A 15,405-nucleotide genomic window follows, 5' to 3' on the forward strand; every position below is an offset into this window, starting at 1 on the left:
TTTGCACCAAAGTAACAGTTAAAGTCAACTATCTTTAGATTATTCCGTAACCAGCTTGCAGCACTAACAGCAGTTGCAGGCCCCAGGCTAAACTGAGACAATGATGATAAAACCAACCATGTTTATTCAAATAGGAGTGTCAAAAAGCTCACACACACACAGCAGCTAGAGGCAAGTCAAGAGCACTACCCTTATCCTTGTGACCATTTCATGTGTGTAGTTTTACTCACTGATGAATAAGAGTTAAATCCTGCCCTTTAATTGTCACTCACATTAAACCAAACATCAGGATGCTACATACACACATAAGAGGACCCTATATATGCAAATATAAACCATCATCTGATTTGTATGCCTTGTATGCCAGTCACAATCTGTTCCAGTGACCTAGTGCCCAAGATTAAGGCCTGGCAAAGCTAGATTTAGCCTCTCAACTAACCAAATCCTATCTTTTAAGAGCCTGTGAGGAGAAGCCAGTGCCAGCCAAGTTTAACACAAATGCAAACATAAAACCTCTGAGGCTTTCAAACAACCTGTCACACAGGGTGACAAAGTGCTGCGCACCTGGCAGGAAGACAGAGGATTTCTAAGTAAAATGCATGGTCATAAGTCCATTTCCAAGAATAATCCAATTAACGCTGTGATTCATATGACTATTCAATCAGGTCCTAAAGCATTCAGCTGCTGCGATATGCATCATAAACTGTACCAATAGTTTTATCTTATTGAGATTCATTATATTATGTGTTTATCCCTCTACTTTAGAAAAATGTTAAAGACTCAGAAAAGCACAAGTTTGAAATCAATTTTTTATTAATGAATTAATTTATTTCCATTGCATTCACACATTCTCTGCCAACAGATCTTCAATTATTTACAAAAACGGCACACACTTATAAAATAGTGCAGCGTGTCAAACACACAAGGATAAATAAGAGTTCTGTATACAAGTGACAGTTGGCACAACCATACGACAGGCTTCATCACCAGGTTTGCATAATGTTTCCTATCTTCCAAACAGACCATTAGAACAGGCACATTTTGCAAGTGTAGCTTCAAGAAATATAGAGTGCTCAGCATTAAACGGCTACAGTATAAATACCTTTAAAAAATACCCCAAACCAGGGATCCAGCCCCTTTAGTCATTCAAGATCTTCTAAAAAATAATCAAACCCTTAAGACCTAGAAGCCCCAGACAGCCCACATTGAATTTACACTTGATTCCAATAGAACCTGTCATAAACTTAACCTACACTTTAGTGCAATTAGCAATAGAAGAAGCTTAATTTTAAAAGTTGAGATGAAATTATTTTTTTTATTTATTTATTTATTTATTTTACATAAAAAGTCAAATGTCCTTAAAAAAAAAGAATCATACTGAGCAATAATGCCATCTACTGGTTATGACAAGCAAGAACAGGCACAAAACGTGTTCAAGCTGTTCTTGCTTTTTAGGAATTAATCTCTTTGGTGGCTGTTCCCCAGTTTAAAAAAAATGTTGTTCTTGCTTTGCAATGAATCCACACAAGTAATAAAATGTATAAATGACCTGCTCCTGCTCAGGAAATGTGCCAGCGGAGTTTTACAACAGTTTTTTTTAATCTTCTTTTCTCTCCCATGATTCTCACTCTTCATTACGTGGATTTTATCACCAGTTGCTGAGATGTTTTTGGGTTTGTTTTGTTTTTTTTTTCAGTTTTTCTTATCATCTCCTGGTAGGAAGTAGGGGTTCTCGTGGCCTTGCACCAGGTAGGAGTAGCGCGATGGATTTTTACCTGTAAAGGTCTTCATCCCTTCTGGGTTGATATCGTATGATCCCGACTGAAAAGTCAGTGGAAAAAGTTAGTGTGTTACCAGCTGATAGATGTAGGAACACACTGTAGGAACTTCATATTAATAAACACAAACACCCCCACAACAGGCAAGCCTGCACTCGCAAGTGTTGTCTACAACTACCCGAGCTCACTCATGAAGCTTCCCATCACCTGGAAACCCCATCACCATGATTCTATCTCTGGCTAAATCATCGGCAAGGGGGCATGGACACAAGTCTCTCTCTCTCTCTAAAGCAAGCAAAGCTATGCCTTACCTTCTTCCATCCTTTCTGCTTCAGCTGAAACCCCTAAAGCAACACACTGGGAGTCAGGCAAAGCAGGGATGCATGGGAGGGAGCTACGTGCTAGCAGTATATAGAAATTGTGGGTAACTGGGTTGAACATATTGGTGTGTAAAGGAGTCAAAAGATAATCAAAGCATCTCGTCTGTAACATGACAGAGGAAAGTAATGTACCCAGTGAGCATGGATTTGTTGATGTTATTTAGCATTGTTTCAACCTTGACCTAGTATTTTTACCTGTAAATCAACTAATTCATGCTTCTAGGGTTAGTTTAAGGTTAATAAGCAGATGCAATCTGGATGCAAGATGGTGGGAAACTTAACATAGTGGCCAGTAGCTGGTTCAGTACATCTGCTATAACTCACCAGTCCGTTGGTTTGAGGCTTTTTATCGATGAAGGTTCTAGTGTTGCCCCCTTCTGTCATCTCCATGGGAGGAGGAGAGTCCCATTTAGTGGTGGCACGAGGGATGGGGGTGATTCCAACGGGCCAGGGCTGGGTTAAGTCATCTGATGAGTATGGGCTGTTGCTGTGGTCGGGCTTTCTCTTTGAACAGCTCCGCCTGGAGTACAAATAGAAAGTAATAATAATGACAGAGAATATTTAAAGAACATCTGTTCAAGTAACTATAGAGTAACCATATCTGCCTTTGACTGTTTTAAAAGGCTTGCAAAAAAATACATATCCATATTTACAGAGCTAATGTAAACTAAAGCTGTGAAAGGCTGTGTGTCAACACATTCAGCAGACCACTGTATTAATGTTGATTTTCTGCAGGTAGAGCCAGAATAAATCAATACTAGGGCTAATAGTGTTTTTATAGTCTCACCAGCAGCAGAATATGAGCAAAGCCAGGATCATAATTAGAAGGACTCCTCCAAGAACACACTGAGATGACCACCACTGCTAGCAGAGATGCTGTAAAGACAAACATGATGTTTGTCATATTCAAATGTTTCCAGGTCAGCAGCTGTTGCTGGTGCACAGTTTTTGTCTTGGAAAATATTCTGTTACTCACAATCGTTGCAGTTGAAACCAGCATATCCAAATGCACATCTGAAAGAAAACACAATGATAATCATGTTTCGTGGCTGATGTGTTGAACACTGAATCCACATGGGGGAGCCAGTATCTTCATATGTATGGTACTACACACACACTGTAATGCACAAGTACTCCGGCGTGCAAAACTGTCCCTGCAAGACTATTTAAAACGTGTGTACTTACGGTTGGCAAGTGTTTCCCACTGCTCTCTGCCCACTTGGACATGCTACATAAAAAAAAAAAAAAAAACACAGTAACTTAAACACACACAGACACACAGACACACACAAACTGTTCTGCACAAAGAGACTGAGAACATAACAAGCAGTTTCAAACTCAGTCACAGTAAATGGAGAAGCAGTGTATGCCTGATTACGCATACAATGAGAGCACAATGACGGTCTCTACATGGAGACTTCATAATGGCCATAACAAACATGCACATCACAGTACACTATTCTGTTTTCAGGAAAGAGGTTTTATGCAGCATTTATCTAAAGGTCTTATTCTTTATTAGCTCTTCCTATAGCTGATCTCCTTGGACTCAACCCTCCGCACAAAGAGAAAGCTGCGATCCTTCCACTTGTTTCCAGGGAAACATCCCCGTTAAAAAAGAAATAAATTAGTGAGATAAATTAAGTATGGGTCAAGGGTTGGCTTGGAGAAAAGGCTACAGCTCTCGACCTTGCCTCTGAGTCTCGCTCCCTGTGGTTTCAGCCTCCTCATTCTCACACACAAGCATTTCCGCGAGGACAAGAAGGTTTTGTTGCGAGTTTCCTAACTTCGGATCAGCTTGGAAATTTGCCCTCCAGCCTGTTAACAGTCGCCGTGGGTCATCTGCTCTTACAGTGCAAGCTTGAAATAGCCACAGCGCTGTGGCACCAGAGAACAATAAAGTCATTTTTGAGCGTTCAAAGCATTACTTAAATACCAGCTCATAAACTCCCTATGCAAAGCTACCACTTGTCTTGATCGGATAGAAATGAATAGTATTAGCTTTTACCTGTGCAGCTGTTGTTTGAGTACACGAGAGAAATGTAGCCTTCTTTACAGGAACAAACAGCCTGGCCATTTGTAGAGCGGCATGTTGTAGTCAAGTCATCACAAGGTAATGGCGTCTGATCACATAGGTCTGTACCTAAGACAGAGAGAATACAAAACAGGTTTATGAGTTACATCCCTATTGAAATAATACATTATAATCTGGGTCTCATGAAGGCCAGGCTGCGCGGTCCTTCACTTAGATAACGTTAAAGCAGAACGTACTTGTGAATGTTGCACTAGCCAGCAGTCCACCAGTGCTTTCTTTGGCTATAGCGTCCTTAATGGCCTGATCGACCGAATTTTGAGTGGCGTCGCTGTCTTCAAAGATGTTATTCACAGTTGCCTGCACACTTCCTGGCCTAGAAGATTATAGAATAAACACCAAGGACATAAGAAACCATTTGCAATTCATGGCGTAATGTCTCTGTGCAGCAGGAGAAAGGGTGAGAACTCACTCAAGTTGAATGACGTCAGACTGTATATACCCCGGCTGATTTCTGAGGGCTTTTCTGAGCTACAAAATGAAATAACTGTGGTTTAATGACTGGGAGATGGACATTAATATCAACTATTCAAGATACTTGTGTGTTACTTGTTATTTGTTACTACTTGTGTGCTTATAACCTACCTCTGCTGAGATGCTCGCTGCTGTTGTCTGGAATATTGCTGAGGACCTGTTGCTCATTGCAGTTTCAAATGACATGATCAGATGAAGCTGGCCTGGGAACACTTGGGCTGAGTGAAGCAGAAAAGAGGAGAAGGTAAAGCAAAGATCTTTCACCACCCATTAAGAGCTCTGGGATGGGCTCTTTTTGAATCTGACCAGGCATGTCATTGTTATTACCAGGTACACAGCGATCATTCTGCAGGTAGCTACCAGAGAGGCACTGGCAAGTGCTATTGAGACAGATGCTTTGAGGTGGACATGGAATGAAGGGACACACTAATGCGGAGACAAAAAAAAAAAAGATGCATTAAACAGTTGCTGGTTTAACTTCCAGTGTTTTCATTTGTGAATCATTTTAACCAAGACTACTGTATGTTAAAACACGTAAAAGGAAAGTGACAAACCAAGGACTGGACTCAAGGTAGTCGGGGCTGATGAGGTGAAGTTATTAGTGGTGATGACTGTCGGCCGCACGCTGGTGACTGGTGACGGTGGTGGTGACAGACGCTGTTGTAGTTCCAGTGGCTGGTTGAGTCAAAGTGGTGATTTCTGAAGTGAGGCTGGTATCTGCACCATCGACAATATGTAAAGATCAGATGGAGATAAACAGAAAGCACTGCTGATATCAACGCCTAATAGTGTCTCTCACGTAGCGATAGTGCTTTAAAGTCTGGGAAATTTTATTACGCTTTATCTCAAATTACACCAATTAAAAGCTGTAAATGTATGATAACACTCTCAGTTTTAGCTTTAATTTAAGAACCACGGTGGAGATATTTCATGCTGTTGCCCATTAGCCAGAAACCAAATTACTATACATCACTGTAACATCAGTGCAGACCACATTCATTGCGTCTAACTTTACTTCAACAACCTGACTCGAATTGAAAAACTTGCCCAGGACACGTAATTCATGAAGATGTTGCTCTTACTTATTACTTTCACATATGTCACTGTAAAGTAATATGATCAATGATAGTACTCACTGGAATTTAGTATTTAAAATGAAGCACCTGAACGTGATATAAGCTTAGAAGTTGCACTACACTGAAAAAAAAACAACTTTCTGTATAATGCAGCTGTGCCTCAGTTTCACTCGCAGTCCTCACTGTTATAGTGTTTTATTTGGTATGAGCACACATGAGCAGCTTTTAGTCCTACCTCTGGAGGTTGTTGTTGGGGGACTAAGGGTGGTGGTATTTCCAGTGGAGGGTACGGTGCTACTGCCTGGGGAGGTGTTTGGAGGGACAGTGCTGGAGGTAGAGATGGAAGTAGGTGAAGAGGGTGAGGGTCCCGCTGTTAGTGTCGTGTTTGTGCTCGTGGTGGAGGAAGAGGGTGTGGTAGTCACAAGCGAGGTGTTAGTAGGTGCAGTTGTAGTTAGTAAAGCTGTAGACTTTTCTGGGGTCACTGGACCTGTAGTGGTGCCGTTGCTGGTTTGTGTGGTTGCTGTCGATGGAGTGGTGATTGGTTTTGTTGTAGTTGTGTCATTGCTTGTGTGTGTGGTGGGCGCAACTGTGGTTGTGACGTTGCTTGTGTGTGTGGTGGGCGCAACTGTGGTTGTGTCGTTGCTTGTGTGTGTGGTGGGCGCAACTGTGGTTGTGTCGTTGCTTGTGTGTGTGGTGGGCGCAACTGTAGTTGTGTCGTTGCTTGTGTGCGTGGTGGGCGCAACTGTAGTTGTGTCGTTGCTTGTGTGCGTGGTGGGCGCAACTGTAGTTGTGTCGTTGCTTGTGTGCGTGGTGGGCGCAACTGTAGTTGTGTCGTTGCTTGTGTGTGTAACTGGTGTCACTGTAGTTGTGTCGTTGCTTGTGTGTGTAACTGGTGTCACTGTAGTTGTGTCGTTGCTTGTGTGTGTAACTGTTGTAAATGTAGTTGTGTCGTTGCTTGTGTGTGTGGTGGGCGCAGCTGTAGTTGTGTCGTTGCTTGTGTGTGTGGTGGGCGCAACTGTGGTTGTGTCGTTGCTTGTGTGTGTGGTGGGCGCAACTGTGGTTGTGTCGTTGCTTGTGTGCGTGGTGGGCGCAACTGTGGTTGTGTCGTTGCTTGTGTGTGTGGTGGGCGCAACTGTAGTTGTGTCGTTGCTTGTGTGTGTGGTGGGCGCAACTGTAGTTGTGTCGTTGCTTGTGTGTGTGGTGGGCGCAACTGTAGTTGTGTCGTTGCTTGTGTGTGTAACTGGTGTCACTGTAGTTGTGTCGTTGCTTGTGTGTGTAACTGGAGCAACTGTAGTTGTGTCATTGCTTGTGTGTGTTACTGGCGCAACTGTAGTTGTGTCGTTGCTTGTGTGTGTAACTGGAGCAACTGTAGTTGTGTCGTTGCTTGTGTGTGTGGTGGGCGCAACTGTAGTTGTGTCGTTGCTTGTGTGTGTTACTGGCGCAACTGTAGTTGTGTCGTTGCTTGTGTGTGTCGTCAGCGTAACTGTAGTTGTGTCGTTGCTTGTGTGTGTAACTGGAGCAACTGTAGTTGTGTCATTGCTTGTGTGTGTGGTGGGCGCAACTGTAGTTGTGTCGTTGCTTGTGTGTGTTACTGGCGCAACTGTAGTTGTGTCGTTGCTTGTGTGTGTCGTCAGCGTAACTGTAGTTGTGTCGTTGCTTGTGTGTGTCGTCAGCGTAACTGTAGTTGTGTCGTTGCTTGTGTGTGTCGTCAGCGTAACTGTAGTTGTGTCGTTGCTTGTGTGTGTCGTCAGCGTAACTGTAGTTGTGTCGTTGCTTGTGATCGGCGTACTTGTAGTCGTTATGTCATTGCCAGTCGTTGTGTTGTCTGGAGCAGGCGTGCTGGCTGTATCTGTGGTCTCAGGCTTGTCGGTTGTCTCCACAGTGGACAGTGTTGTACTAGTGTACAGAGGTGATGGAGAGTGGGTTGGGCTGCTGGTGATGCTACTGTTTGGAGTTACGGTGCTGATGCTGGACTCGCTGCTCGGATGGGAGGTCATGGTTGTTGAGTATTCTCCCGTTGTAGAGTCAGACAACATGCTTTCTTTAGTTGCAGTTGTTTCTGCAGTTGTGACGTTCTCTGTGGTAGACAGTGTTGAAGCTGTCAAAGTGCTATTTAAATTTGAGCTTACAGATGCAGTCGTGGAAAGGTCACTTGTGTCCATCAGTCCTAAAACAGAAGCACAAAAAAGGTTTTTTGGGACATAGCTTTCATCAAAATGTCCTAAATTAGATTTGAGAGGCTTCCACGTGGTTGCACAAGGATACAGAGAGCAGAATTAGATGGAGATGAACTCCGTATCTGCTTTAGTCATATAATGGTACAAACAAATTACAAGATAAATGTAATGATCACAAGGTAATAAGACAAAAGCTGCTACTCAGCAGAGAAGAGAGGACCAATATGTGTCAGTCACAAGGGCGTCGAATTTATTTGACTATCTTAAAAGAAAAAGCTTCCTCCTGTTTGTTCACTGTGCCGTTGTGCCGTCTGCTCCCGTTTAGCATGCTTGGACTCTCCACTTTGTATTTATAGGGGAGCAGAGGAAGCCAGAGGGCTGCTCCAGGTGCGCTACAAACAGTAGGAGGTCTTTGATAATGGTTTAGCCTGTTTACCTCTGCTCCTCATCTTTATACATTGAACGCTTGCACTCAAAGGCCCTTTTCAGCAGCCAGAGAGAGAGAACGTACAGCCAAGCGGCAGATCGGTGGACGCCTTACGCAAATGTTCTTTTCCCGTAACGACTCAAAAGCACAAGGAAGTGGTGAGACAACCAAGACAAACCTCAGATCCTGGGCATGATTTGATTATTTTCTCTGTGTAAAAGGTCCTTTGCGACTTAATGTCCTTATCACTTAGTAACCGGGACTCAAAAAAAAGCACACAGTGGCTCCACACACCCTGTGACACCAGACGTTTATGGATATGATATACCTCTTGTAAACACATACAGTACATACCAATTCCAACCTATAAAAACTGTGTGTTATAGAAGTGGAATAAAACATTAAGCAGTCAAGGATGACAGATGATGAAGTGGTGAAAGGTGGTAAAACAAATACAGTCCTGGATGATGTTTTTACCGGCAGCAATGTAAAGGAGTGGCAGTGTTGAGCAAGGCAAGATCTGTAAGTGAAGCAATGTAGCGTGAGATCATTCCTGTAAAACACACGTAGCATTTAGTGACTGGCTCATGTAGAATAAGACTTAAGGGCAATGGACTAATCTTTCTTGGTGACTAGAGATGCAGATTAATGAAAACCCTCTTAAATCAGATCTACCCAGCCTTCACTGGCCCTGTGACATTCTTTGTGTGTTACATTTTCTACTGTATCATTTGCGAGGACGTGTTGCATGCGAGCTGAAGGTTACATTGACATTTCACTGTGTACCTCATTCCTGCATTCTTCCCAGTCTAAGACAACACACGTTTTCTTAGAGTGGGTTTGTTTTATCTACTTCTATCAAAAATCATCACATTTTAGTCGTTTTTCAGATTTCTTTCCCTTTATTGAAACTGGGCAGCCAGTTTCTGTTTACTCTCCATCCTGTAGATTAGTCAGGTGTGTGTGACTTGGCCCACTTCAGTGGCTCGGTGCCAATAAGCTCCTGTCAGCGCCAGCAGGTAAAAAGTTAATACAAGTCCTTAACATTTTAGAAACCGTTTTCAACCAATCAACCCTGTGAGAAAAATGAAAAACTAGCTGATGATGTGCAGACAAAATGTCACTTAGTTCAGTGTTTGTGCTGCCACATAAAGTTTACAGTACCAGTCTGTGTACACACAAAAACTTATCAGGATGGAAGCATTTGTTAATTAAACAATGAAGAAAATTAAACAAAAACATAGTGTGACATAGTGCGGGGGTGTGTGTGTGTGTGTATGAAAAGAGATATAAGAGGGAGTTTTTGTGACTTTTGTGTCACTCTCTCGTTCAACTCTCTCGTGATTATGATCTCATGTAGCCAACGACCTCGAATACACCACTAACTGCTTGATAAGTTGAGGTATTTCTGAAATCCATCTATAAATCATAAATAATCCAGATGAAGATTTTTGAGAGAGAGTCACAGTCTCATCATAATAACCTGGAGTCTATTTATGGACACGGGGAAGTAAATGGACAAGAGGGTAATTGTCACAGACAACAATATGAGTTTACATGGCTGAACATGAGCAAACACTGTGGTTCTTCTTCCACTGTTGGTTTCCTAGTAATGTTTGCTTCCACATTAAAAGTTCAGAGCTGCTTCTCCATTTATTTATATAGAAATGTCAGCTGTAAATAACAAATACAGAATCAAATGTGACCTAGTTTTACTATGTGCTTTTGAGTATTTCTCAATCTTCATGTTAACAGTATAACACCTTTAAAAACAATAAAGATTTGCTGCCAGTGCACCCTCTAAGTCTAAGACTGTGACATTGCTGATGGAAGGGTTTATGAAATCCATCTAAAAGATAATATAAATAGTCAGTAAATTGTAAGACAGTTAAAACAGTGGAGTAATTAAGAGCACTGCATGTCTAACAGGGAAGCTTGTCTCTAAGGATTTAACCTACAGGCAGATAATCCCCTGTAGACACAAAAGGGATGACTAGGTCAGGCAGAGTGACAAGTGGGTCTAAGGTCGGCCTGCAAACACACACCAAGGAGGATGTGGATAAGAAGGTCCGGCTTCGCTCACTAGGAGCTGGTCCTTGGGTCCATATCTTGTAAGTTTGTCTGCTACTTGCTTTGATAAAACATCACTATACTGAAGCCACGCTTTGCCCTTGTATCAGTCCTTTTCTTCCTCAGTGTAGAAATCAAACAAGTGCAGTGTGGTGTGGGAGTGTATCTGTTGCCAAGGTGATGTCTACTTCCAGCTGTCAAAGCCTCGCCTCACTTCAAATCCCAAACAGGAACAGAAACACAGAGAGAGAGGCAGAGCTAGACTTTGGCACTGATGCTCATATTTCAGTTCCGCGCTGTACTTCAGGGGATTTCTATTCATGCGACACAATAACGCTCCTATCTAGTACCTGCTCATGAAATGACTGTCAGATCCAACTCCCCGAGTTTACATCCTCAGCTTCCTGTCCGCTCCCAGAGAATAAATCCCCTTCTGTAGTGATGACACATATCTGGGCGAGACATCCTACTTCCCAGAAGGGATCCTGTGCAGTTCAGAGAGCTCCATGCAAACAATCTTTTTGTGTCTCAGTGCTGCTACGAAATATTCCCAGTTTATTCTTCAGGATTAGAGAAAAGCACATTCCTGAAATAGTTCTTTATCACATCCAGCCGCACTGCAAGAAAGACGGACCTTATTAAAGGACGCACACAGAGCAGGAGATGAACTGACAGGTTGTGACCCAACAGTCAGGAAGAACCCGAGGCCAAAAGGCAGGATGTCATTAGGAGACGGAGGAGTCCTGTGGAGAGTTGACCGCTAGTAAAGTGTGTGTGTGTGTGTGTGTGTCTGTGTAGTGTCTGTGTTTCAGAAATCACGCAGTATGACATCTGAAACAAGCTGATCAAAGAAGACTATGCTGGAGGCAAACTGAACTATAGCTCTCAGCTTATTACTGGTCACACTTTGGGTGCCTTTGGGACACTCCTAATGAGAGTCAATACTTCGGTCATACTGCTTTATGACCTCCTGGTATTTAAAGGTACCCATCCTTGTGTTACAAACATTGTGGTAGCGACGTGCGGTCTAATTCAACAGGCATACCTATTTTTATAAAGGTTATAATATTAATTTTTCCCCATCCTATATGCTTTAGATATAGTGGAGAGAATATAAGAAACACGTCTCAATATAAATTGTATAATTTAGCTTTACTCCATCTATCATAAAGATGACTGAACAGCTTTCTAAAGTGGTTGCAACTAAAACTGAACACTTTTTGTGGAGGTATGATTTATTGCAGGGGAATAAGATCGGAACAGCTTTAGCTAACCTAATAACCTGATAAGCTGACAACTGAGTAATATGGCAAACCCAGGCTGAATCTCTTTTCAAATAATCACATTAGTGCAATGCAATTAACTGTGTCCCAATGTTATGGATACCACCAAAATAAAAGTCAGCACATGAGTAATACAAAAGATTTAACACTGTTTTTATTTTCCGTTATACAAATAATTAGTTTGAACTTATTTAAATAATAGCTTTTTTTTTAATTAAACACAATGAAGTCATATCCTCACAATACTTTTGTCTCTTTGACTCCTTCAACAGATTGTCACACTTTATCAAACTATTAATATAAAGTTTCCTATAAGGCAAAGGTCTGTCAGGTTATGTAAGCCATTGATGCAAGAACCATGTCGTGTATCATTAACAGTGTTGAGCAAAACTAACCCAAATATGTTGCCTGATTAAACTTTGCTCTCTTCTTCCTCGGTTGTCACATGAACGTCACCTTTTGCTAGAACTGTGGTCGACACAGACCAGTCCCATGTCATCTCAGCACAGCTTTGCATTGTTTCACAAATACTACAGCGAGAGGACACAGAGAGCAGCAGATAAAATAAAGGAAGCTGATCTTACATCTTATATCTTATCTGGCTCTGTTACATTTCATACTGGAAGTATCTTTTCTTTGGTTCCTCTGTCATCACACAGCCTCCAATTCAAGCACCATCCACAAAACGTGTAGGCAGACAGAAATGAGCTTTCTTTATCTGAGCAAACAGAGCTCATACACTGCGTCTTGGAGGTAACAGATGGCTCCCAGGAGCACGAGCTGGCTCGCAGGGCCTCTGCACATATCATATCCAATTAAAGCTCCGCCAGCACATGCTTTCCAATTACAGACTGAGATTTACTGCCCTGGAGCAAGTCTAATCCAACAGGATGCAGGAGGGACGGAGCAACAGGAGAGGAGGAAAGGAAGCGGACAAACAAGGGGGAGAAAACAGCAACAAGTGCACATGAAAAGTGGATGTAGAAGCAATACGTTAGCAGCAGGTAGGAGGGCACTACGTGAAGAAGCAGAAGCACACTGACACTGACCCGTTGAAGCACTTCTCCCACTGACATCATTGAACAGTGGGGGAATGTGTGTGAGTGTTTAGAGCTAGTGTGATCCTTCAAACTATGCCAACCTCTCTAATGTGACATGATGTGTGTTTGCTTTTCCATATATAGCCTTAAATTACATATCATAAAAGTGCTGATTAAACAAAACAAACAAACTGAGGACATTATCGTGTTGTTGTTTTTCACTCTTCCCTTCCCCTTCTTGTTAATGTCTGTTAACGCCTGAGCCGGCGGTGCATGCTCTACCGAATGGTGACATGACAACTGCATGTGGCTTGAGAGGAAGCGGCAGCAGAGGAAACAGCGAGACGAGAGGATGGCATTTAACGTGGTTTACTCCCTTTTGGCTTACAGAGTCCATAGAGAGGGCACGCAAAGCAAATCTACTTCCGCGCTTTTATAGAAGTAACAAGACACATGACAGGAGGGGACACTCACAAACAGCCTGCAGGGTGCCAGCGGGTGCTCCAGCACATGTGACTGACTCTCGGTCTTCATGTGGGACCCTTAACTCACAGAGACGCACTTCAGAACGGTCTAAAATAATAACAAAGGGTGGCCAGTGGATTTCGCTGCAGCTAAACCTAGTGACACCGAGTACAGTGGAGAGGTCATCAAAATTCCTCAGGCAGCTTCACCACACTGATGAGAGGGTCTCTTATGTGCGCACAGAGCAAACCTTGTGTATGGAGTGTGCTTCGCTCTAGGGAGTCAGTTGTTGTGTTGTTTTTTTTATTTTACCACTGTCTACTCACTGGCAGCTGTCCACTCCCAACGAGCTTTGAGTCACATGGAAGGAGCAGTGAGTCAGGGTTCAAGATTACTTGAACCCCTCGTGAATGTGTCAAGAACAAATAAAAAGGAAAATTTCCCCTAAAAGTCTAAAGTCTTTAATCAAGGAAGAAGATTCAAAACTTTTCTAAAAGTGTTAAACAGTAACTGCTTGATTTATTCCCTAAGGAGGAAGTGGACATATTAATGATTTTTGGTTGTTTATGATTTACTTCATAATACATGAGAATTCCTATAAAAATCCCCCAGTATTCATGATAAAACAAGTTTTATCCTGCAGTGGATATCAGGCCGTGCCATCAGAAACCTGCTGAGCCCCACGAGAGCCCCAACATGTAAATCCACCAATCTCACAGAATACAATTTAAAAATTCAGTGATTTTAGCATGTGGTCCTAGATAATGGTGGATTCTGACTGTTTGATATCGTGATACTGGCAATAAAAAAAAAAAAAAAAAAAAACTCAATCTGTATATTTCTGGATCTGTTCTTACATTGTTATCAATTATAACAGCAAAAGTATTTGATATACTATTATAAACCCTGATGGCAAAATGAGATTTATTCCCATGAAGAAAGTTCTAGTAGAGATAACTTCCATTTTATGTGTATATCACTTGAAAACAACCCTAGTGTCATTTAGTGAAACTAGTGATGAGTCCATTTTCTAATTCACATTCACATCAAACAGACTAAACTGTGTAAAACTGAACTCACCGTTGCTGAAAGCTGCCAGAAAAACCGCGAGATGGAGAAAGGTGAGACCCATGTTTCCAGTTTCCAAGTTTGTAACTTTGTAAAAACCTCTTTCTTTCTTTCTTTCTTTCTTTCTTACTTTTTAATTATTATTATTCTTTTGAATTATTATTATTATTGGTTTTTCTCCTGCTACTCTAAGTGTGAGCTGTGCTCCTCTCCTGCCTCCTGCTGCAGGTGGCTCAGACTGGGAGCCGCAGCCTCTGACGGCATTAAAAGCTTTAGTCTCTCCTCTGATTGGAGCAGAGCTGCTGTCACTCATCATCACCGGAGCGGAGACCAGCGATCCAGAAGAAGAGGCGCAGCGCAATAAACGTCTATTTTTAGCTGTAGTCTGTCCACATGGGGGGGGGTGAGGACGCGCAGATAACTTCATGATAATGTATAGATATTTTATGTATCACAGCAATTAAACAAGACTTTTAAAACCAGCAAGGATAATGTAGATCAGTGTGAGGATACATAATCTGATTACTCACAAATTGATAAGCCTGGTCTGTTTATCAACAACATCACATTCATTACCATGGAGTTCCTGTATGTTTTAGTGCTGCACTTATTACTCCAACCTTGCACTTTTACCTGAGCACTGAGCTCCTGTACTTTTACCTCTGGTCTGATGCAGTCTGCACCATATGAAATAAGGTCAGCATGAACATCAGTAATCCTTCACAGTGCGTGGTGCACAACAAGGAAGTTCAATCAACTTCTAATTAATTGTGTCACCTGTCATGCCGCACAATGACCAGCCCACAAGCCATATAAAAAGGGGCTTAATCAAATGCAGTCTGACTGAACTGTTTGCATACAAGCGTCTCACTGTATTTCCCAGAATGCATGGATCTGATTTTATGAAGTTGTTCACTAAAACATCTACAGCTGCAGATTTGATTCATACAACGTTAGATCTCAAATATTAACTACTGCAGTACAATTTAATTACACAATTGTATTTTTAAATAGATCACCATGAATCATGTTCATGAAGGTTACTTCAGCAGTTTTGTGTCCAAACACTGAACCACGG

General features: G+C 42.1%; 1 protein-coding gene across 1 annotated transcript; it reads right to left on the reverse strand.

The window, feature by feature from the left end:
* Positions 1-795: 795 nt before the first annotated feature.
* si:ch211-198m17.1 (mucin-2) lies at positions 796-14,548 on the reverse strand. Its single transcript, XM_026352800.1, has 14 exons — positions 14,340-14,548; positions 7,125-7,964; positions 6,033-6,890; positions 5,276-5,353; positions 5,049-5,147; positions 4,833-4,939; positions 4,660-4,718; positions 4,427-4,563; positions 4,164-4,298; positions 3,344-3,386; positions 3,135-3,172; positions 2,946-3,034; positions 2,483-2,678; positions 796-1,821 (listed from the first exon to the last, which is right to left on the reverse strand). The coding sequence occupies exons 1-13, from the start codon at positions 14,389-14,391 to the stop codon at positions 2,622-2,624; spliced, it is 2,592 nt and encodes an 863-aa protein (XP_026208585.1). The 5' UTR covers positions 14,392-14,548; the 3' UTR covers positions 796-1,821; positions 2,483-2,621.
* Positions 14,549-15,405: the final 857 nt, after the last annotated feature.

This window comes from Anabas testudineus, chromosome 8 (assembly GCF_900324465.2).
Source record: "Anabas testudineus chromosome 8, fAnaTes1.2, whole genome shotgun sequence".
Taxonomy (NCBI): domain Eukaryota; kingdom Metazoa; phylum Chordata; class Actinopteri; order Anabantiformes; family Anabantidae; genus Anabas; species Anabas testudineus.